Below are 24,209 nucleotides of genomic sequence, written 5' to 3' on the forward strand. Positions count from 1 at the left end.
CCCCATTCACAGTGTTCAGAAGAGCCTATTACTGCAATATATACAGTTCACAGCTTCGCTTCTCATTTTGAATATTACCTTCCCAGTTATACTCAGGTCCCTGAAGTAGTGTCATCCCTTAAGATTTACTGGTCACAATTTTGGTAGTACCTCATTTCCCCATGTGTACCTCATGTCATCCTAATCTTGTGCACTTTGATTTAATATTTCTAACAGTATTAGATGACAAGTAAGACTTATGAAACTCCTCATTATGCAGTTTTCTCCAGTTCTTAGTAACAAATACTCTCTCAGTACTGTGTTCTCAGTCACCCTCAATCTGCTCTTCCCTCAGAGTAGGACACATAATATAAAAACAGAATTTAGCTTTGGCTGCTAACAGCAACACAGTAGCTCTTTTTAAAGTGCAACTGCATCCCTGCGGAGCACTTGTTAAAATCTGTCTGTATGAATGACAACTCGAGAATCCCTTAACAGATCTCCACAAAATTTCATATTACATAATTTTACCAAAAAAAAAAAGGGGGGGGGGGGCCATTTCAATTTTCGTTTAGATTNGTTTAGATTAGACAATTTTAGTGATCACTTTACATGCAGACCTATATGCACTTCTGTGCACATCTTGAGCAAAAAATGTTTCAAAAAAAGTTGGAGAGAATAATAACACACATTTTAATGTTCAATGTAACCTTTCCATATATATTATGGTTTTAGAGACAATATGGCAAAGGAGTTGCCATGCTTACATTTCTGAATATGTATGCCACCAATCAATAACGATCTTCCAGACACATGTAAATGACTAGAAAAGTGTCTCACTGCTGATGGTAGCTAAATAAAGCACCTTCCACTTGACTCTATGATTCTACATGTAGTTAGTTAGTTATTGGAGAGGGTGGGTTACCTCATGCACTTAGACCTGTATTGGTCCATTGTGCTTCCCTCTATGATTTCTACCAGTCTCTATATCCTACCGGTACTGGTGCTTACCATCAGTCCTGCCCAGCCAGCGAGACCAGCTCTACTAGCTGAGAGGTATCTATAATGCTTCCCCCATCTACCAGAGGTATTAGAGACTGCTGTTGGGTGGGAAACGTCCACAATTTGGCTCAGTGACCTCCTTTGGAGATATGAGGTTCTTTTACGTGCCGTAAAGCTATGACACAGGACCCACGGCTTAAAGTCCCTCCCAGAGGACTTGTTCCCTGAATTTTTCCGCCCTTAAAAATTCGACGACCTCCGCCGGGTATTTGAACCCGCGTACTACAAGTCATGAGGTGGGAACGTTACCTCTAGACTACGGAGGCCGCAATTCTACATGTATATAAATATACATTTCAATAGCTGAAAGTGCTGTCACAACAGTTACAGTATTAAAATTTACAATCTGTCTCTCTCAAGACAAACTAAAGAAGTAGATGCATCAGATCTGTTACAGTATTCATAATTTTCATTTAGTTCTTTTACTTTCAAAAAGAGAAGATACATTACAATTCTTTCAAGTGCAGAATTTCTTCCTTGTTTCTATATCAATTAAAGTTGTATCTAAATACATACATGTATTAAAAACTCCTGTAAGTTAAAACGTAATAATGATTTTATTTCTGTTCCTTATTTTTACAGGTACATGAACTACAATTTGGTACGTGCAAATTGGTTTTTTCTGGTATACACAATTACTTCAGCCCTTATCAGTGTCCATAATGAACATATGAAATGAATTATAATGATCAAATAATTTTATAAAAAATAAAACAGTTCTGTCCAGTGTGACTGGTGAAGATTTTTTTTTCCCTTATTTAAATTCTTCATGCCGTTACATGTTTCGGTCCTTAGAGACCATCATCAGAGGGACATCGATACAGTTTGGAAACCACTATTACAATAAGTGTTCCGAGTGTTAAAATATATATACATACAATGCTGACAATACACAAATGGGTACAAAGTCCAAAGTTTTCACAACTACAGCGGCAGTCTTGATATATTACAACTTTTTAGAAATTTTGTTAGTTAAGTTAGAATTTATAAACCAAATAGGTTCATGTCCTCTCTCATATCACCTCTCCTGATGTGACGGACCAGAATGAAACAAATCAAATTGATCAAATAATTCTTTGTAATGTTTCATTTTTATCACAGACTCTAATGCTGCAACCGAACAATCTCTACAAACTCAAACAATGGTGATAACACCCATGACATATTGTCAATAATTGCTGTCTCTATAATATATTAATACTTACAATATGATGAAAATGCAACGCCTCTCAATTAATGCAATGTTCACCACATGTCTGCTTTTGCAGAAACTCCTTAAACACAGGGTTAATATCTGAAGATACATTACACCCATCTTACTATGAAAATCTGTAGTCCTCTACTGACCATTATCTAAAACATGTTTATAACTAATAACAGACATAAAGAAAATGTTAAAAGCAGCTGAAGGTTAGGGACTCCAGTTAAAAAGACACTCATTGCTTCAACTTAAGTATTTTGGAACAATAATCTTTTCACTTTTCACATAACATAAGAACACATTTTTTTTAATTATTTTGCATTTCGATTTCTATATGGAGCAATAAGGAAACTGTGTCTGGTAATGATAATTGTGAAACATGAATGAGCTCCAAGTGTGTTAAGACACAAAATTTGGACAGGCTCCTACACAGCATTATGATGATATATGTGTAGATTATGACAGTACCTCAGAATCTATAGCATACGTGGAAACAAATTGAGCATATAGAATATAATTAATATTGTGCATATTCTGTGCACACTACACTTAAAAATATGTAAATTTTAAATTGATATATGAAGGTTTGCCATAAACAAGTCCACATATGTTCTTTTGGCTGCAACCTTCCTTAACACAGTTAAATGACAACTGCTGATAACTGTGAATCTACATAAAGCCAGCATTAATACTTTTGAGGCAAAAGGTCATGACCTATTCCTTGTAACAATACAAAGCATGTGAATGTGAGACTTTCCATTTCTTCCATAAAGGCTGAAGAAGACAGCATCAGAACTATCCATACCAAAAGTATACTTTAAACCAAGAGCCACTATTGTTATTCTTGGAGCCATGTCAATATGACCAAACAACAAAGACTGAATAAATCTGTATCAGAATAAAATGTATCATATTATTTAAAACTATTGTAATACAGGCTATGTGGCTGAATGTAATGTGAAAATGTGAACAAAACCACTGCAGTATGGAGTAGCCAGCATGGTAATATAATGAGTGTTCTGTTGATCCTGAAATCCCTATACCAGCATATGTACACTGAATAAAACCATTTGAAAATAGGTTGAGGGAAGTGCTCATGCAGAAGTTAGTACTGTGGACTGTAGGCCATGCTGCTCAACATCAGTTAAAGAAATGGAAGGAGAGAACAACTACAGCACAACTGTGTGGAGGGAGAAGTGCTCTAGAAAGAGTTAGTGAATTGTGTGGCAAAAAATTAAACTCAAGACCAACACAAGTGAGACAGGAAACAAGAATAATCTTTTTGTACAGCAAGTTAAACAAAAGAACAGTGTTGCAAATCGATAAAGATGATCTGCGTCCATGTACAATCATTGTCAATAGTGTATGTCAGAATAAATAAGATTATTCTGCAATCGGTTTGTGCTATGATATTGTCAAGAAAATAAATAGGCACCTAACCCATAAATAAACTCTATATCATAAAAATTAGAATATTTTGAACTGAAAAAAAACTGTATCAAACGAAAAATAACACTGCAAAACTCTACTGATACATACGTTCCTATAATTTTGTATTTGTATATCAATGATTATTATGCCATGACATGGATCATGTATGCATCAAACAATATCAAATGACACCATTTGATGACACTCGATTTGCAGCCCTAAAAGAAAACTGTAAGTGACTAAAGTTTGGTACTCACTCTCCAATCTTGCCATGGTTTCGAATAAGAGGGGAGGTGGTGGATCTTGCTTTTTAATATATCTGTTTTGTTTTTGGATTGGTCTACGTGTGCAGTGGTCTTGCACTGGGCAGGTTAGTTGAGCATTCCACCTACAGAGGGCAGGTCTGGCGTACACTCGGGGCCTGGTCCAAGCTAGCCAATAAAGAAATTAAATAAATAAGAAAAATAAGGGTGAGGAGAGGAGGGTTAAGAAATTAACACAAAATCAAATTCATAAATTAAAATAAACTGATACTATAAAACATGCTTTTCTTTACAACATATGTCAGACTGGGCTTATGTCTCTATTACAGGCTTATGGTGAACTATATCAGATGCATGGTTTAATGAAGATTCTTTTAAGGAAAATGTTACATATTTACACTGGTCTGCATTTGAGAAAACAATTTCTACTACCTTATTCCTCTCATTCATTTTTAAAAGAAAATGATTCAGAACACTAATTCAGTGCCTGTGTTGCAAAAATCACACATACACCTGCATTTATAATGTCCATAGAAGACCAGTATTACAAAATTGTGTACAGTATTTTGATTAAACACAATTCAGCACTCTTTAATGATGATGTCTGAAAACAACCAGTCAGCTGAATATCACAAACTTGTATACATCATACCATGATCAATGGACCCCTGAAATCATTTTCTTTCCTATTCAATATTAAAAAGTCTGAGACTGTAAGATAAAAAAATCACAGTAACGGATGCAGAAAAGTTCAAAGCTATACTAAGACATATGAATAAATCCTTCTGATACCCAGCAATTAATCCTTAATTTTTTTTTAATTCACTTAGTGGGGGGTGGAGTCCAACTGGGTCCACTTGGCACAGCACCCACTGATTGGCCTATTGTAGCCTGCCCCGGGTGATTATGATGATGGAGAATTTGGTGGAAGGAAGATTGACAGGGGAAACCGAAGTACTCGGAGAAAACCCGCCCCAGCGCCACTTTGTCCACCACAAATCCCACTTGACCAGATCCAGGATCGAACCTGGGCCGCCACAGTGGGAAGCCAGCAACCAACCGCTTGAGCTATGGCGTAGCCAATTAATCCTTTGTTACCCATACAATTTAAAATGTTGTGTGTGTTACTATCAGCCCAGTTTCTTTCCTGCATATTTAAATTTTAAATAAGATTTTAGAAAATTAAAAGTGACAATTTTACTACATTCTACTATGTTAGGAAGAACAAAAAGATAATTATGACATATTATATTTTTCCATTAAAAAATCATGCCTCTCCCCACATCACAGATTTGCAAATATATCTGTACTCGTATACAACAGTCTATTCCAAATATGTTGCATCATGGTTCTTATTTTTATTTTATTTTTATTTAATTTGTTTATTGTTTTAAGCTGACTATTTAATGACACTGTTAGTATCAAGTCTATGTAGGGATAGGAAAATATGCTGTGTCATGTTTTAAAGATAATATAATATGGTGTATCAAAGACATAAATGCAAAACACAGTATCAAGTTCTCAGAACTGCCAATTTCTAATTCATGTCCACAATGCTTAAACATGATCAAATTCAAGAGAATAAAAGAGCAAATGAATACATTGTTTCCATCCTTGTGTGAGTCTATTGTACTTCTTGGTTACATGTATAGCAATAACATAGAAGGTCATGTCTATTCTGAGGTACATATGAAACTTCAAACACCAGCTCACAAGTGTTTTCTACTCATAGTTTTTCAGTATTCTTATGGCTGCTTGTTCACAATCTTATGAGTAACGAAATTTTACAAACATAAATTAAACTTCAAAATTTCATTCACAGTTTCAAAATTAACAGCTTTAAATGAACTTGATTGCCACTGTGTAATCATTTAATCAGTGTGCCACATGAGGTATTAAAATCACATAAGTGGGGACATTCCATTTCCGAAGTTGTGTGGTCATTCAACATTCCTTGACCCACGGTGTCACGTGTGTACCGGGAATACCTTGTGGAAGGCATTTCCACCCACAATGCACAGCGCAGTGGCCGACCACGGGTGCTTAATGATTGTAACCAGCGGCGTCTAGCTAGAATCGTCCGCGGTAACAGACAAGCAACACTGGCTGAAATCACATCCACATTCAATGCAGGAGGTACCAGACGCATATCCAGCAGGTCAGTGCAGCGCTCTTTACTCGTAGCTTCCATGGGATATGGGAGCAGAAGACCGACCAGAGTGCCTCTGTTAACACCATGACACCGGACACTGTGCCTCACCTGGGCTTGTGACGTCGCTAATTGGACCCTGGAGGATTGGAAACATGTGTCGTGGTCCGATGAGTCATGGTACCAGTTGTTTTGGGTGGATGGTAGGGTTCAGGTGTGTCGCAGACCCCATGAGGCCATGGACCCCAGTTGTCAACAAGGCACCGTGCAGGCTGGTGGTGGTTCCATACTGGTGTGGGATGTGTTCATGCGGCATGAGTTGGGTCCGCTCGTCCATCTAAATACGTCATTGACCGGTGAACGCTACGTCACACTGCTTGGTAACCGTTTGCAGCCCTTCATGGACTTCATGTACCCCCAGAACGATGGGATATTCCAGCAGGACAATGCACCGTGACATCCAGAATTGGTTCGAGGAGCATTCTGGAGAGTTTGGACGAATGGTGTGGCCACCACATTCATCCGACATGAACCCAATCAAGCATCTATGGGACATGGTGGAGAGGTCCATTTGCACCCAAAATCCTGCACCTACAAATACCAGGGAGCTGTAGGCAGCTATCCAGATGGCATGGCTCAACATCTCTCCAGAGGTCTTCCGTCCACTTGTGGAATCGATGCCACATCGAGTTGCTGCACTTCGCCGGACTAGAGGGGGTCCTACACGATAGTAGGTACCTATCCCATGACTTTTGGCACTTCAGTGTATATCCTTAGACGTTCGGTTTCCGGATACATGTCATCGTCAATTGGGGCAACATTCTTCTTAGCGGTGAATCTGTCACGACGATATACATTGTGCCGTTAGTTATACTGAAGACACCACAGTGCACAGCAGGGGTCAGGTGTGAGCAGATTATCAAGGTACATACACATGACTAATATTGCGACATGCTCTTAACCCTCGTTACCTGTAACAGTCGTGCTGGTACTGCCGCACGTGAGTACCAGGCTATGTTATCCTGGTTGACGTCATACAGACGCTAACGTGTTTTGAAGATTGGAGTAGGGTCTCAGTCAGACAGGAAGTGAGAACACCTATGACACACATGAATGCAGGTCGCTCACAGAGTGCACGGGCGCCAGCCAATAAAGATACCGTAAACTGAGAGCCGTGGAGAAGCTCACAAAATATCGCACGAGAATTGGGCCTCCAGCCAAGGGTCTCAAAATACTTGGAGATCAACAGCATCCATATCGTGGAGTGGACACCTGTTTCCAGACAAGCTTCCTCTACAGATGCAATTTGTCGAATGAATACAACAATACACTGAGGACAAGTTGTCTTTACATTAATTCTGTGGCGTGAGGCCGTGTTCAACGTCCACAACAATCACCTCTGGGCATGGGATAATCCTCATATGATGAGCAAATTTGGGTATCAAACCTGATTTAGCATCAGCGTTTGGAATGGAATCAGCGGGGACAAAGTCGTGGGTGCCTATCTGCTACCTGACAGGGTGACTGCTCAACGATACTTTTTCTATAAACTGTGCTACTAAGGCAACTTGAAAATGTGCCTCTAGCTGTGAGGAAGAGGTTGCGGTTTCGGCAGAACGGAACAATCAAGCACTATGGAAACATATCTGACAGTGGTTTAGCGTGACATATCTGGGAAGGCAGATTTGACGTCGAGGGCCGATTGCATGCCCTCTTCAGTGAACGAATCCAACTCCAACTGATTTCTTTCTATGGAGACACCTGAAGGAATACGCCGATGCAGTCCTTCCCAGGACGATAAGAATATCTTGCGGCAAGACTTCAAGCATCTGTGATAAAGGCCAATGCCAACATGTGACAACACTCGCAGCTAAGAAGGGAACACACATCACAAGACACGGTTTACACTGAATATAAGAAAAACGACCCCATAGTGGAAGAACCACACGCCAGTTTTAATTAAGACACATAAGATGAATAATCTTAACAAGTTTTAGTGTGCGAAAATTTATTATAGTTGACAAATACGCACTTCTTAAATAATTTTAAAAAGATTTATAAAGGCAAGCAATAAAATAGATTAGCGTCATTAGGGCACCTGATGATGGCACTATGTTGCCGAAACATGTCGTAAAGTAACAGGTGAAATTGAGTGCACTACAAGACGGCCACTGTATAATGGAAGAAATTCAGTGCAACAGGATGCTAAAATACAACATTATGAATAAACACTGACGAATTACGAATTACTACGAGGGTCGTACTGAAAGTCATGAGCAACAATTTTTTGTAAAATAACATGCTTCATTACTGACAAATCAAATACACCACCTCAATCTACAGACCTTTCTTTATTTTTCCAAATAATCGCCACTTCTTTGTACACATTTCTCCCCACTTTCTGGGAGTCTGAAAATTCCCCTCCTGTAAAATTCCGTTCCAGCCATCCGAAGACACTGACGCACTGCTTTTTGAATTGCCTCCCTTGTCTCAAAACGTTGTCCATGCAGCTGATCCTTCACAAATCCGAAAAGATGGTAGTCGGAGGGTGCCAGATCAGGGCTATAGGAGGGGTGTGGGAGAACTTCCAACCGCATCTTTGCAATTGCTTCCGATGTGACCTTTGTGGTCTTCGGTCAATAACCGCAGGACCCAACGAGCACAAACTTTCCTATAGCTCAAGCTTTCAATCATCTCCTGTACTGCACTGTGCCCTATTCCAAATTTTCAGACTAGTGTGTCCACAGTCACACGCCTCTCATCTTGAATGATCTCATCCACTCTTTCCTTGTTGTGTTCAGTTGAGGCTGTTCGAGGACGACCGCTCCGAGGCTAATCTTCGATGCTGGTGTTCTCATCTTTCAAACGTTTCACCCATCTTCGAACACTGCTCGCACCCATGCACACACTTCCATAAGCACGCTGAATTCAGAAAGCAGTGCGTCAGGGTCTTCAGATGGCTTGAACGGAATTTTACAGAAGGGGAATTTTCAAAATCCCAGAACGCTGCGAGAAATGTGTACAAAGAAGTGGCGATTATGTGGAAAAATAAAGAAAGGTCTGTAGATTGAGGTGGTGTATTTCGTTTGTCAATAATAAAGCACGTTACTTTACAAAAAATTGTTGCTCATGACTTTCAGTACGACCTACGTACATACCTGTATTACTGTCCGATGGCGTTCTTGTGGTCTGTGCACCCGTCTCAAAGAAAACTGCCTACAGTGAACCCCCAGATGTCACCTTCTACACCCGCGTTATAGGAGAAACTGAATCCCTGTTGCCAAGCAGACAGTATTTATACACTGACTAAACTAATGTACGTACATTCGATTTAAGGTATACTTAGACTGTGGTCAAGCAAGTGAAAGGGGTGCTCTTTAAGCTTTGCTGTTTGAACAGAAGAATTCCAACATTAGAGAAACAAGAAACATCCAGCTTAATCACAGAGGACTATGAACTTTATCATCTGTGCTTCCATACTACAGCACGGAATTATGTTAATAGTCTGTTTGAGGGGCTAGGCTACAAGCCGGAAGGTCCCGAGTTCAAGTCCTGATGAAGTTTTGGACTTTTTTTCAATTGACCTAATCATTCCAGCCGCACTATGGCCCTGGGGTCGACTAAGCCTCTAACAGAAATGAGTACCAGGAATTAATTAAATAATATTCATGGGGAGTAAAGCGCGCCCGGCGCGTTAGGCTGACAACCTTACCGCCATCTGTGAGCCGACTGTCTAGAAAATGTGGGACCATCAACGTCTCACAACCCTATGGGCCTTCACGGCCTGGTACAGATATAGCTTTACTTTAATTTTTACTTATACTGTAATTCAAACGTTTCACAGGAACTTGTACGACATACAACATTCGTAACCACACTGGAGGGCATGACGAAAGCCGCCTTATATCCGAAACCGCGGTATAACAAGACGCGTTGTAATTAGGTCCTATTGTACGTCACTGCCATTCTACAAATAACGAGAAGTCCTGGAACAGAATATATGCGTTATTATGCAGACTATTTAACCGGAAAATAGCATCTAAGCGATCAGCAACCCATCCTCATTATATAAACTGATAGCTGCTCAGCTGTTTGCAATATCAAGGTCTTACAAAGACACGCCATATTTCGCACAACTGTATGTGTGTGTATACAGGAATGACATGTGAGCCAGCAATCTCCGCGGGTTATAATGACGAAGGCTGCATGACACAATAAAACACAAATCAGGCACAAAGCGAGTATAAAGAGGTATGCTGCGAATATAGGGCAGTAGGGTACGCTAGTGTACATCACTTCGAACTACAGAAGGTGGGCGCTGACTGGGGAGAGAAGAAGGGAAGGGAATCGGGCTTACATGCAAGAGTGACACACTGTACATAACAATGGAGCGCTGAGTCCTGGATTAAGGAAAAAGTCCCAAAAGAATGACACACGTATCAGACATTAAGTGTATTGATATCTGCTACTTGTATCTACCTGATGCTTCTCAGTATATAAAGTAAGGCACGTAGTCCCCGGATGAACATCATTAACTGACTAAAAATCCCAGAACGCGGTAGCAGAGAAACCAGACAAGGAAAATTATACGAGATATTCTTCAGCCATACCCTTTAAAGCGTTTCCTGCCTTACTGAATTTCAATTATAATGAAATGGGAAGAAAAACTGAAACACTCGGCAGACTGCTCCAAATAGAAATTTCATAAAGACGGAATCCGTGCTCTGTGTACAGGAAACCAAACTCATTAGCACATTCTTGTTCTTCCACGGTTTCAGAACCGACTCTTTTACAATAAAGCTTATACAGAGCCTGGTATCATGAAATGTGAACAAGAAAAATGTTGAAGCAAGGGAGTGACGTTAAATTATAAGAATTGGTGGAAACGGAACATAACAAATCAGGTATGGCCCAAATTAGTACGGATGAACGTAAAATAATGAATATTTGAGTCCTCGTTATGTTGATATCTTTCAACGCATAATCATTTATAATAAATTAATTTACACATCTACTATCTCACTATGCTACAAGCCATACGGTCTGGGGTTAGATTCCTGATAAGGTTACTGGATTCTTTTTTGGTTAACCTAATTCTTCCAGCTGCACTATGGCCCTCGGGTTGACTCAACCTCCAACATAAATGACTACCAGGAATCTTCCTGGGGGTAAAGGGCAGGCAGCCGGCGCGTAAGGCTGACCTCATCGCCATCTGTGAGATGAAGGTCTAGAAAACGTGGAAGCCTCGACGTCTCACAACCCTATGGGCCTCCACGGCCTGTTACAGGGACTGAGTCACTTACTTTAATAATCTGTTAACTATAAAGAACAGAATTCTTCTTGAGAAGCCACTGTCGTTCTTTCAGCCGATCAAGATGTTCGCAACAGCTTGTCTTCGGCTACTATCCCGAGTCATATGAATCAAGTCTACATTATCATGTCCTACTTCATTTCGACTACACTTAATACTATACTCCCACATATGCCTTGATATACAAAACACTTTCTTCCCTTCAGGTTTTCCAACCAAAATTGTTTAAGCATTTCTCATCTCTCCTATGAGTACCACCTAACTTGTCTATCTCATTCTTGTTCATTTGATAAATGCAAATTCAACAAAGAAAAACTCGTCATACTGACTTTCAGGGGTAGTACATAGCAGAAAGGCTTCGATGGTACTCATGCGCAGGAGGATTCGTACACAAGTTACTATGGGTAAACAGCACGGATCACCTTACAGGCCTCTTTTTCCAGAAAACTGGCTTAAAAGTCCCCTTATGTAGTGCTTTTGAATTAATATGCCACTGTCCAACATATCCACAGCTAGGACTATGAGGTCTCGATAGGGGGATACAGGAAATCAAGCTAATCGTAACCAAAGTTATGGTCACTGGAACAACCAAGACAACCTGAGGAATATACGTTTCCTTGAATCGAACGCATGACCTCCAAAATACAGACCATGTGCTGGAATATCACATGCCCACTGTAAACGTCCATTACATTGTTCTCACGGCTCGATGTGGTGAAGTGAACATCACTTTCATGCGGATTCGAAAGGAATCTGCAAGTCGGCGCAAGTGAACTAATATCACGAGAGGTTTCACGTAGTTCCCCTCAGTTCTCTCGATTTGAACATAGCCACAGGCTCTCAAGTACTCTTAAGACTAATAACTGATTTCACTTGATACTGAAAGCTTATGCAACCACGCTAAGCAACATGCTGTCACGCGTAGTGGTGGCTATTAGACGGGGTATGGATTGGCTACTGGGTCTATTGGTCACTTTACACCAGCCCTGTTCAACGCGGCGCCCGCCGTGGTATATTTTTCTGGCGCCATCCGTAACCACATATAATTGAGCCGATTTTTAATATTCATTCAAATTGTAAGACATTTTTGAACGTCTGAGTACTGTTAAATATTTTCGAAAAATTTTATTATTATTGTTTATTATTATTATTATTATTATTATTAGTAGTAGTAGTAGTAGTAGTAGTAGTACTAGTAGTAGTGTGTGGTGGCGCCCGCACCTGGACAGCACTGCTTTACACACTCAGCTCGTAACTACAAGTAATACAGCGCTATCACTGATCTACATACTTTATAGTGCACCGTTACCCACATCCTAGGGTTCTCAGTCATCACTAGTCGTATCCTGGCAATGGATTTTATCATAGTAATCATACCAGTCTCACTGTAACTGCAGCACATATGAATTCTTTTTAAAACCTAATTCTTTTCTTGCCATCTCTTCTCAATCATCTTCGACTCTCCTCTCATGAGACTCCCTCAGTTCTTCTCGTTATATATCCTCGGAGCGACCCCAACATAAAACACAGTTTCCTAACAATTCTTCTATCATTATAGAGGTGCGATTACCTCGCCGTTGGACAGAAACGGCAGTTCTTCGATTGTTGCTTGCGTATTCGTTGCCGCGGGAATGTGTTTACCGAGCCATTGCCTAGCAATGGACGTCTGCTCTGGCTCCAATATTCCGACTTTCAGGACATGTCACAACATGACAAATAATAACCAAGTGAAGTACATACGCCCTTATTCAAGACAGTATTACTCATATCCTTAGAAACGGTGGTACCTGCTTATATTGTATCAGAAACGAAGCATTACGCAGTCTCTGTGCTCAATTTAGCATGTGGGAGTGGAGCTCAACGCTAGATGGCCGTTGAGTGATCAGCTTCGCGACCCGGCCTCTTTATCCCCTAGGAAACTTCTTCTGGTAGGCTATGCATTGGATAGGAGACTGGGTGGGCCCCATAGTCGCTCTGGGTGTCCTTGCCCCGTCGACAATCGAACCACGATTATATTTATATTTCAAAATTATCGCCATATTAATCACATCTCTGCCTACGGGTATTCTGCTGGTAAAGTCATAAAACCAATATTATTTTCTCGTTTTTACTGCACCGTTAACAATCCCTGTTGCCTTCTCTTGTGAGAGTAGAGTGTGAGAAGGAGGTTTCCATCATTATCGGCAAGGAGGTTATTTACCAATGCAGTATCGACTAAAAAAAATAAAACTCCGTGGCCTGTAGTCCACAAGCGAACTATACCGATCGAGTGACCGCCGCTTGTCGGCGAACTTAGTAGCAACTTTTGAGGATAGAGGGCGTCACGTGGTCAGCGCAACGGATCCCCACGTTCGTTAATCTCAGTTTTCGACACCGGAGCCGCTATTTTTCCATTCAAGTAGCCCCTCAATCATCCTCATGAGGCTGAGTGGACCCCGTTCAGACCCACTACTTCTCAGAAAGTCTGGTAGCGCTGGAAATCGAATCCGGAACATCTGGATCTGTAGCCAGGAACTCTGACCACTAGACCACAGAGGCTGTCGAAGTATCGGATGCAGATATTATACGGGGTAAAATGATATTACAACATGATCACATATGCAAACTTCAAAGAAATGGAAGGATGTGGTAGTGAACTATCTCAATACAGCTCCCAGGCATTCGCTTGGACAGACTACACAAAAGGAGGCAATGAAACGCGTAGGATAGCAGTGCTCCAACCGATATTCTAAATCGACATGTCTCTAGTAATAATAGGGCACCACCAGGTTCAACAACCCCGGCCCATAGACGCCTATCCTATCACAGTTTCAATAACATCACTTCTATGCAGTGGTTCCCTCCCTTTCTGCATTTATCTCCAGAGTTCTCGGCCACAAATCCACTCTGCTCTGGTTTCAGTTCCATTACACTTTTGGTCAGCTGAATCCAATTCACATTCCGTGCTTCTGAGGTAAGTGTATCAGTCGTGTGATTCATTAAGCACCATGCCACGATGCACGAGGGGGTAGAAGTGTGTGTCTTTAAGAAATTTTGATCTCAGCACTATGTTCAAACAACGGCTTTGTCTCCCGGGTGAGCAACTGGAAGGGAACCGGGTAGAACATGGAGAAGGTGACAAAGAGAAACGTTTCTGCCCCTACCACGAATGGAACTCCGGCCTCTATCTCATAGCCTAGCCACTATACTGAGTGAGCTATGCCGACACAACTGAAAAAAAAAATTAATATTATCCTCCTATCTAACCTATGTATCCCAGGCGGTCTCTTTCCTTAGAGCGCGTTACATGTCCCGCCTATTGAAATTCCCTTCATTAAATCGCCTTAACAGTAGCGAAAAGCATAAAGTAGGCCGCACACCGGCATGCACACGATGTCTGCGACATGATACAAAGAAAGGAGCACAGTTGAAACGAATGAGATTATGAAAACCGCCACACACCAGTCTGAGCCATGACGCTGACGTCAACTTTTGTCTCTTTTGTCTCATGTCTTGATGCTTGTCTTGACGCAGTTGGTGTGCGGCCGCCTTAAATTGCAAAGTTCTTCAACGTTTCTCCATCCTCTTGATAGTTCTCCTTTCGTTATATCAAATGCCGCCATAAATGCTTTCCGCCCTCAAACACTCTTCCTTTTGTCGGCGGCGAAATCTTGGTTAACTTCATTCGCTCTATGAATCACGGTTACATAAGATTTCGTGTAAGCAACGTTGAGGAAGGCAAATCATGCGTAAGTACGTTTTAATGTGTAAGATTTGAGGCTTTCACGGCGGTGACTATGAAGAAAGCAGTCTTCTGGGATTTGGCACCGTGTATATGTGGTGTTAACCGACGTTTCGGAGGAACGTATCGCCTCCATCTTCAGGGTAGAAGAAAAAATATATGAGAAATCTGCAAGAAAAGACACCGTGAGAACCGGTAAAACCAGTGTGCTTTTACCGGTTCTCACGGTCTCTTTGCTTGCAGATTTCTCATATATTTTTTCTTCTACCCTGAAGATGGAGGCGATACGTTCCTCCGAAACGTCGGTTAACACCACATATACACGGTGCCAAATCCCAGAAGACTGCATTCTTCACGTTTAATGTGTTTAATTGCTTGAGATATGTTCATTTAAGGCCTGATGATGACCAAACTGGGATCGAAACATGTAGCATTTGTAGCATAGCTTTAGTTGTAACAAATAAGTAACATATACATTAACATCTACTATCTCCATTGAAGATAGTTCCATACCACTCGTTGTTTTGTGTTGACGATTATAATACAAATAAAAATCAAACGTTTCAATTTTCCACCGGCGTATGAATACCCAAGTACGCTGAGAATAGAATTTAGCAGCTTTCCAACAAGGAAGTAAAGGTTGTCACTAACTGGCGATGACGTAGCCTCGTTCCCATAGCAGATGGAGCATATCTTGTCGTAATTCAATTCGCTGGTCGGATTTTTTGACAAAAATAAATACTATATTATTCAGAAATAGTAAATCATTCTTATTTATTCTTGAGGAACCGAAAATATGACAAACCATTTCTACGAAGAGGTATTTGAAACAAACTCGCCTTATATTCGGGCTAATATGGTACCTGAATATGTCCCCCAGTAAGCTGCATATGCCCACTGCGACGTTTACTCGCGTTTATACCACAGGCGGTACCCTGTCCCGCTGTTGCTCCCAGGAACAGAAAGCAGGGCTCTTCCCTATGATCAATACCGAAGCAAGCAGCATTTCCTCTCTCTTTCTCTCTACATGCGGGAGAAGAGCAGCTAAAAACGTGCAGATCACCAGGACCACACGTACATTTGATAAAGCAGCGCATCAGGGGATCCACGTTTATGGTACTAACGTGTTAGAGAACAGGCTGATTGATGGTCGGCGGGCTATCCGAAACGCCGCCTCTGCATGCAACCTGCGCGACGCTATAACATATTACTTTATGTGTGCATACAGTAAGGGGCCCGTTTTCAGGAAAACTCTGCAGCAAAGGCTTTCCGGGTTTCGCGATTTTCTCGGTTTTGGGTCCCTTAGCAAAAAAAGTACATTAAACAATTATAAACATTTACGTATTAACATCTGCTTCACCTAAAAGGCGCTAGAAGTTGAAGAACAAGAGCCCGAATTACAGCTTCTGTCGGAAGAGAATTCTAAACTTTTTTTTTTGCCAAGTTCGTTGTTTCATGCACTCAAGCTGCTTTCTTCTTCTTCTTCTTCTTCTTCTTCGTAAAACCTCTTGTATTCTGTATACCCACATAATATACAAACTCCGTGATTTTAGTCCGCAAGCAAGCTATACCAACTGAGCGACCTCCCCTTGTCGGCGAAGTTAATGACAACTTTTGCGGATAGAGGGTGTCGCGTGGTCAGCGCAACGAAATCCCACAGCCGTTAATTTCGGTTTTCTAGACCGGACCCCTTATTTCCTTGAAATAGGTCCTCAATTATCATCACGAGGCTGAGTGGACACCGTTCCACACCCACTACTTCTCAGAAAATCTGGTAGCGCCGGGAATCGAAAGCGGACCTCTGGATCTGTAGCCAGGAACTCTGACCACTAGACCACAGAGGCGGTCACCCACACAATATATTGCTCAGAAATAAAACTTCTCTGTTCCAGTCCATTAACAAGCTTTTCTGATAAACGAATGCACTTTCCAAAATGAATAAAATAAAAAAACTCACGGATTTTGGAATTCCCTATAAGGGGCCGCATATTGTATTAACGTTAGTGGTAGTCCCACAGGTATGTCTAAGTATGTGGTCGCATGTACGAGGCTTACTAAAAACATACTGATACGGAAAACTATTAGCACTATCAAGACGGGTTCTTCAAAAGAGGCTCCTCCGGCATGTAGACGGTCAATCCATGGCCCCTGCCAGTGGTGGAAGCATTTTCCAACTCAGTTTTAGAAAATACCAAGAGCTTCTCCACACTGAACTGTGTTATTACATTATAAAATATTTCGACTTTCAAGACTTCCTTTTCAGATCTGAGTTTCTCATGGCGACTACTATTTGTCTTCGGGATGCGACGTCGTGTGAACTGGTAGGTCGTTAGCAATGTTTCTAGGAAAAACAGCAGAGGAGTAACTCGTCTACCCTAAATATGGAGGCAATATGTTAGTATGAAATGTTTACAACGATAATGTCCCCTTCTAACCTGCAGAAGGAGGCAAAGTGTTCGTCCATAACTCCGGTAACGTCTCTTGGATTACACGACTTCTTACCCCAGAAGACAGTGATTTTCACTTTATTTAGACCTTTATGATGAAGGATAGAAGTGATATATGACATAAATTTAAAGGCTCTAGATGTCAAATATCAAAATGTATTCATGTAAGGCAGAACTACTGGACCCACAAACAGGTTGACAGACACGCCGAGTCTAACAATCACTCTGGCAATACAGAAGGTAAAAAAAAAAATGCTGATTTATTGGGCCCACTCTTTCTTTTCGCCGGGTGGTAAAAGTAATCACCACGACTTGTCCAAATCCAAATTCCTTTCGTATTCCAGAAGATTCAAAGCGTACCTGATAGGCGAAAGACCTTGAACTAATAACGGGAGTAAAGGTTGTATCAATATTGCGCATGACTCACAGGAGAACGTGTGGGCGGGGGTTCGATAAATTAGGCAACAGAACTAGGGTGGGTAATTTCCTAAGGGGAGGGGTTACGAACATGCTTTACTGCAAAATGTCATGTTAAAAGCCAGTAAAAGCCCACATAAATGACGGCATATAACAATCATCCAATTCTTGATAGAACACACAAAAAGCTTATCTGAATTCCTGGTGCCACCAATTTACAAACTGCAATATCGCAAAAACCCGTTTTGCGAGACGAACTGTTAATGCACCAATCGCCAATAAAACTGGTGATAATTTTTTCATACAGATTCTAATGTATAAGGGGAAGCAACAGATATCCAAGAAAACTTTAAGCCTTTGAGGCAGAGCCAAAATTGTGTTCCCCTCCAGTCGTTAAACCCTTTGATTCAACTTAACCCGAGTCGGCCCGATCGAATCCGTTATAATCTAGGCTACTGCTGCTTCTATTTTGTCGTACTCGCTTCACCGTTAAAAGGGAGCTGTAGAAGGATGCACAACGATGGGCTTCATAACTTTCAAATCTTGCCAAACATTATTAGGATGATCATATAAGGGAGGACCGCCTCTTTGGTCTAGTGGTCAGAGTTCCTCGCTACAGATCCAGAGGTCCGGGGTTCGATTCCCGTCGTTACCAGGTTTTCTGAGTAGTGGGTCTGAAACGGGCTCCACTCAACCTCGTGAGGATAATTGAGCTATTTCAAGGAAATAGCGGCTCCGGTCTAGAAAACAGAGATTAACGGCCGTCGGGATCCGTTGCGCTGACCATGTGACACCCTCTATCCGCAAAAGTTCGCACTTACTTCGCCGACATGCGGCAATCGCTCGGGCGACATAATTCGCTTACGGACTACAGGCTACGGAGTTTGTTTCATTCATATCAGGGAGAACGAGATAAGTTCGGGAATACACAACACGTGGGAAAGGAAACTAGTGCATACAATGTATTAGTCGGAAAACCTGCTGAGACAGAGCCCAACTTGAAGACTTGGGAGTAGATATGAGGGTAATACGGTACTGTCACGTGTCTGACTACAGACTGGGTTAGAACCGATAACTGGACTTACTGAACACTTACTGATCATAACTACAAGTAACTACAGCGTTATCGCTAATTTAAACACTCTGCAATTCACTACAGCATGCACTAAGTCTTTTCAGTCTACTGTGTCTTCCCCAGTCGTTGTCTGGTAACGGCTTCCAAGGGCGGACGTTCCCCTTACTCTGGGTTCCTGAACTATACTCGCGCCTTAGCTACCAGTTTCTAACAGCAACAGCTTACAGGTACTTAAATGTAGTTCTCTGACTCGTTAACTCACCAACCTACTCTTCACTTCTCTGCACTGCACTCACTCTCATTAATTGTCCTGGTTACAACACATCGGCACGGACCGTACAGAAAACACCTTCCTCTGTTTCCTAGCAGCGGGCGTTGTTTACAGAGTCATTACTTAGCAATGGGTCTTCATGCTATAGTATTAAAGTGCAGCTTAAAGAAATATAATGGGGGGGGGGGCGTGGATTGGATTCATCTGGGTCGGGACAGAAGCCAGCGGAGGTGCCAATATGGAAACCAACCTTTGGCTTCCGTAATATAGTGGGAATTTCTCTACTAGCTGAGCAGCTATTGGCTTCTCCAGAAAGGGATCACCTCCGTGGAGTGAGTCAATGAGTTCATTACTTTCCGTCTGTTTCCCAAGTGGCTTTTATTGGTGCATGGGTGTGAAACTTGATTCTTACGGGAAGATCACGGATTAAGAATCAGAAGACTGAAAAGGAGATGGGGGGGGGGAGACAGGCCTAGAGAAGGGAAGCTTGTGGAGGCTGGAGAACTGTACAAAGAGGAGCTTCGTAACTTGAACTCTTCTCAAATGATATAAGTGTGACAAAATCAAGCAAATTGAGGCAGCCGAGATAAATAGCAAGCGTGGAGGAAACGAGAATCGCATGCAACATTTTAGTCGTATAACATCAAGGGAAGAAAACATTTCGGAGACCTAGTCATAGATGGCAGTACAATACTGAAATTTATCTTAAAGAAATATGGTGCGAGGATATGGACTTGATTCCTCTAGTTCTGGATAAGTTTACAACCTAACAACAAAATACAAACTTTGCCAATGGCTGCCGTGCGAACATTTTCTGCAGCTTTCGGATTGACCGCGTTAATTAAGCATCATAACTTAACGTCCATGTATTTATCGTCCGTCAATCTTGCAGCACTTATTTTTCCACTACTTAATTTTAAATTTAATTTAACATTATCCGCTCTGACACTAGTAAAGACAACACCACACGCTGTGGAGGAAACATGCAAACCAGGGGCATATGGCAGTCATAAATGAAAAGTACGTTACGAACGTGAGGGGCAAGCTGCCGAGACAAAACACTCTGGACAGACATACATTTATGAAAATGGACATCCCGTGTGAGGTGAAATATAATGTAACAAAATAACGTGGGTATAATAGAAACTTTAAAGGATTTTATTTGGTTTTACCTTGAAAAGAGAACTGCAGCGTGTGAGTTTAACACGGACTAAGACAGTGTAGCAGTTTTAACATAAAATATTTTTAACATATCAAGACACCTGAAGATGGCGGTTTGGGGCCGAAACGTGTAGTGTCAAAGTGGATAGTGTTAAATGAAAATTAAGTTGTGAATAAACAAGTGTTGCAATATTGACGGACGACAAATACAGGACGTTAAGTTAAACAATTGAAACAGGATCCTGAAATACAGAATTATAACTATCATAACTCGAATATACCATTCTGTATGATATATTATAAACAGTTCTACAAATTATGAATAACATATTACTCACAAGTCGACAATTAGCCTTCAAACATGGCGACGATGCGAATCTCTCTGATTATATACGATATCTTTACCGCATCAAGTTCTTAAAAAATATAATAATAATAATAATAATAATCAGAAGAAAAAGATGAATGTGCATCATATGCACAACTACTTGAAATAAAACTTTTTAACTCTAGCAGAACTGAATCCTATGGCCATCTACGCAGGAGATAATGCGCATTAAACTGCATCTCACTGCTGGATTATAAACTTACATTACCTAAATACGTATAACATTAATACCGCAAGATTTGTAGGGCTGCGAGTCTATGTCATAGAAAAACAGGCTTCATGACTTCTGACCGATCTCGTTCCAGTAAACATCTTTTCTGAAAATTCTCCCAACGCCATTTATTGTTGCTGTAAGATTATAATTTCATTTTTTGTAACGTGACGTATCATTTCAATCGTAACCGTTTTCAAATCGTGCACAAACTGCGCTGCCCTGCGCTGCGTCCTTTGCTGTACCTATGGTTCTCGGACTGAAATTTATCGAGACCAAATAAAAACATTTGAGGCATCGGCCTGGCGGAGCTTGCCTCTACACAGTCGGCTGCCAATCCAGAGCAGATTACACAGCGCTGTCATATCATGATGAATTTCAGGCACAGCCAGTCAATTCATTCTCAAACTTTTGGTTCTATAGTAAATGTAATCAGCAAGGCCGCGCCATAGCCCAAGCGGTTAGTCGCTGGCTTCCCACTGCGGCGGCCCGGGTTCGATCCCGGGTCTGGTCGTGGGATTTGTGGTGGACAAAGTGGCGTTGGGGCGGGTTTTCTCCGAGTTCTTCGGTTTCCCATGCCAATCTTCATTCCACCAAATTCTCCATCATCATAATCACCCGGAGCAGGCTACAATAGGATAATCAGTGGCCGCCGTGGAGCCAGTTGGACTCCACCCCCCACCAAGGGAATTTAAACGTAACAAGCAACCCGAATATGATTAAAAAAGACATAATTAGACAAATTAGTATACAAGCTATTTACACAAAATTTTAATACATGGAAATAAAAATATTACAAGTTACCAGTTACTATTGTTTTCCTACTATACTATAATAAGAAGAGAACGGGTAAAATTAACCTCGAAAGATGGAAGGAACATTTTTATGAAGCTCTACAGGCGAATAACAGTGCAAGGGGCTTTGAGAATAATAAAGCACTACAGGAATTATATAAAATCTCTTATTTGGATGTAGATATTAAAAAGAGAAGTTCCTAATGGTTGGGGAATGTAATGAAATGCATCAAACAACAGTTAATATTAAAGAAAACGACGGTATAAAAACCCCACTGAGTTGGCTGGAAGACGCTGAGAATGATTACAGAGCTTTTACCGAAGAGAAGGAAGCAAGAGGCAAATGACAGAGATGACTGGACATCTGTCAACTGTCTCTGTAACCGTCTGCATTCGAAGTCAAACTACTCATAGGACATTTCTGTAACCTTCGTTACCTCCAAATGTTAAGAAATTAATTCCGTTAAATCGCCATCCCACGCTCGAAAAGAGCGTAACACGTTCACCCATGCGGCAACTGAGAAGGCCAGTTAGCTAGGCAATATCCGATCACAGTGGCCGCGCGGTCTGAGGCATGAACTGTCTTCGCCCGCTCAAACACTGGGATCGTGGGGTCGAATCCCACTTCAGGCATGGATGTCTGTATGCGTTTATTCTGTTTGTGTTGTCCTGTGTGCAGGTAGTGGCCTTGCGAAGGGCTGATCCCCCGTCCAAAGAGTCCTACCGACTGTGTAAAAGATCAAGAAACTGAAAGAACGGCCAAGACCCAACAAAGGGCTGTTGAGCTATAGATTGATACTACGGAAGCATCCGCGCCATCTCCCGAAACCTCTAAGACTGACAAAGTTCACGCCCGCGTTAAATACCCATCGACTGTTCACGGATGATACTATTACAGGGAAATAGTTTCTAAGTGATTGAACAAGTCAACATTAAAGGCGGTGACGGTGAAACAGTTAATTATGTAGTCAGCTGTCATATTAATATAGACTCAATTAGGGATACCTGTAACGAAGCACGGTACGCAGCGTTTCAACGACACTGAACATTGAACTTGCTTCACAATAAATTCGATACAAATATGCAAAAGAATTCAAACATTAACCTCCTATTTCACAATGGGGACAGTCTGACATACAAAACACACAACTTACTTCTGAGAATTCTATCGAAACAAATTTCCTGACATTTTCAAGGTCTGTAAGTCACTGTGCTACAATCAATTACGCTAACAAAAGAATTATATATATAGCTCTGATATCGTCGCAGATGAAAAACGACTACCAAAGACGCATGTCAACGTAATAACTAAACATGAAAGAGAATATAGCTCACAGAGCGATGGGGGGGAGGGGAATCCCCATCCCTTTGTCCTCCCTCGACCTTGGTACTGCTGTTGTGTATGTCAAGGATTCATCACTAATGACCTTTCAGTTTTTAGACTTCACATGTCTACAGTAACCTCATGAAGGGAACAGTGAAGTCGAACACGGAAACTAACAATTAACCTTGAAATAATTTTTCATCTGGTGATAGATCAGGTACCATGCAGCATTTACTTGAGCCATGCATGTATTTTTCCACAGATTTCTCAAAAACTAAAACTGGGTAGCTAATACTACAAGAGGATATTTTGCAGGGGGTCATTGCAATTACATTTATGATTAAGACCAGGTTAAGAACATATAAATTACAACGAAGAAAAATCTTGGTTTCTTGCTTCGTTTATTTGTGATCCTGAGGATGGAAGTAGTACGGCAGTCCGAAACGTTTGTGGACTTCTACTAGACTACATACTCTTCAGAGTCACTGCTGAGAGAACCTCAGCTCCGACAATTTATCTGTTTGTTACCTCGGTGATGTGTAACCACAAAGATACTCCAATTCATTCGTAATTCGCCTGCGCAGCTGGGAAAAAATCCTGTCATAATCGACCACGAGATCTGAACCGCGACCTATCTGGTTTCGAGCCAGTACTTTGCTTACATCAGAACTATCAGGCGACTTATCAAGCAGGTTTAAATTTGGGCACTTCAAAATTCTCACAGGCCACATCCGGCCATAGTCGCCACAGTATGGCCATGCCTGGGGATCAGTGATACTGACGGCCATCCCCTCTATTTTGGGACAGATCTTATAATTAGCTGCGACCGCTTCTTCCCCCTTCATCACACACACATTTCAATCGGCATTGGCCGCACAGGGCTCCAACATCGGCTTTGCCAGTTTCCAAGTCATTCATTTCGTCGCCCATTCTCAGCGGCCAGGTAACCAGACTTAGGGCGTGCGACAAATGTCGCTGCACCTTGTTACTTCTGTGTCTAACAA

The 24,209-nt window shown here is 41.4% G+C and overlaps 1 protein-coding gene across 1 annotated transcript in view; it reads right to left on the reverse strand.

The window, feature by feature from the left end:
• Window positions 1–24,209, reverse strand: part of LOC111864854 (R3H domain-containing protein 1) — a 104,087-nt gene that overhangs the window by 64,312 nt on the left and 15,566 nt on the right. The window contains exon 2 of the mRNA XM_033751647.1: window positions 3,931–4,104. Coding sequence (XP_033607538.1) covers window positions 3,931–3,946 — 16 coding nt within the window. The 5' untranslated portion in view covers window positions 3,947–4,104. The remainder of the gene's footprint in view (window positions 1–3,930; window positions 4,105–24,209) is intronic.

Source organism: Cryptotermes secundus, unplaced genomic scaffold, assembly GCF_002891405.2.
Source record: "Cryptotermes secundus unplaced genomic scaffold, Csec_1.0 scaffold579, whole genome shotgun sequence".
In the NCBI taxonomy this organism is placed as follows: Eukaryota; Metazoa; Arthropoda; class Insecta; order Blattodea; family Kalotermitidae; genus Cryptotermes; species Cryptotermes secundus.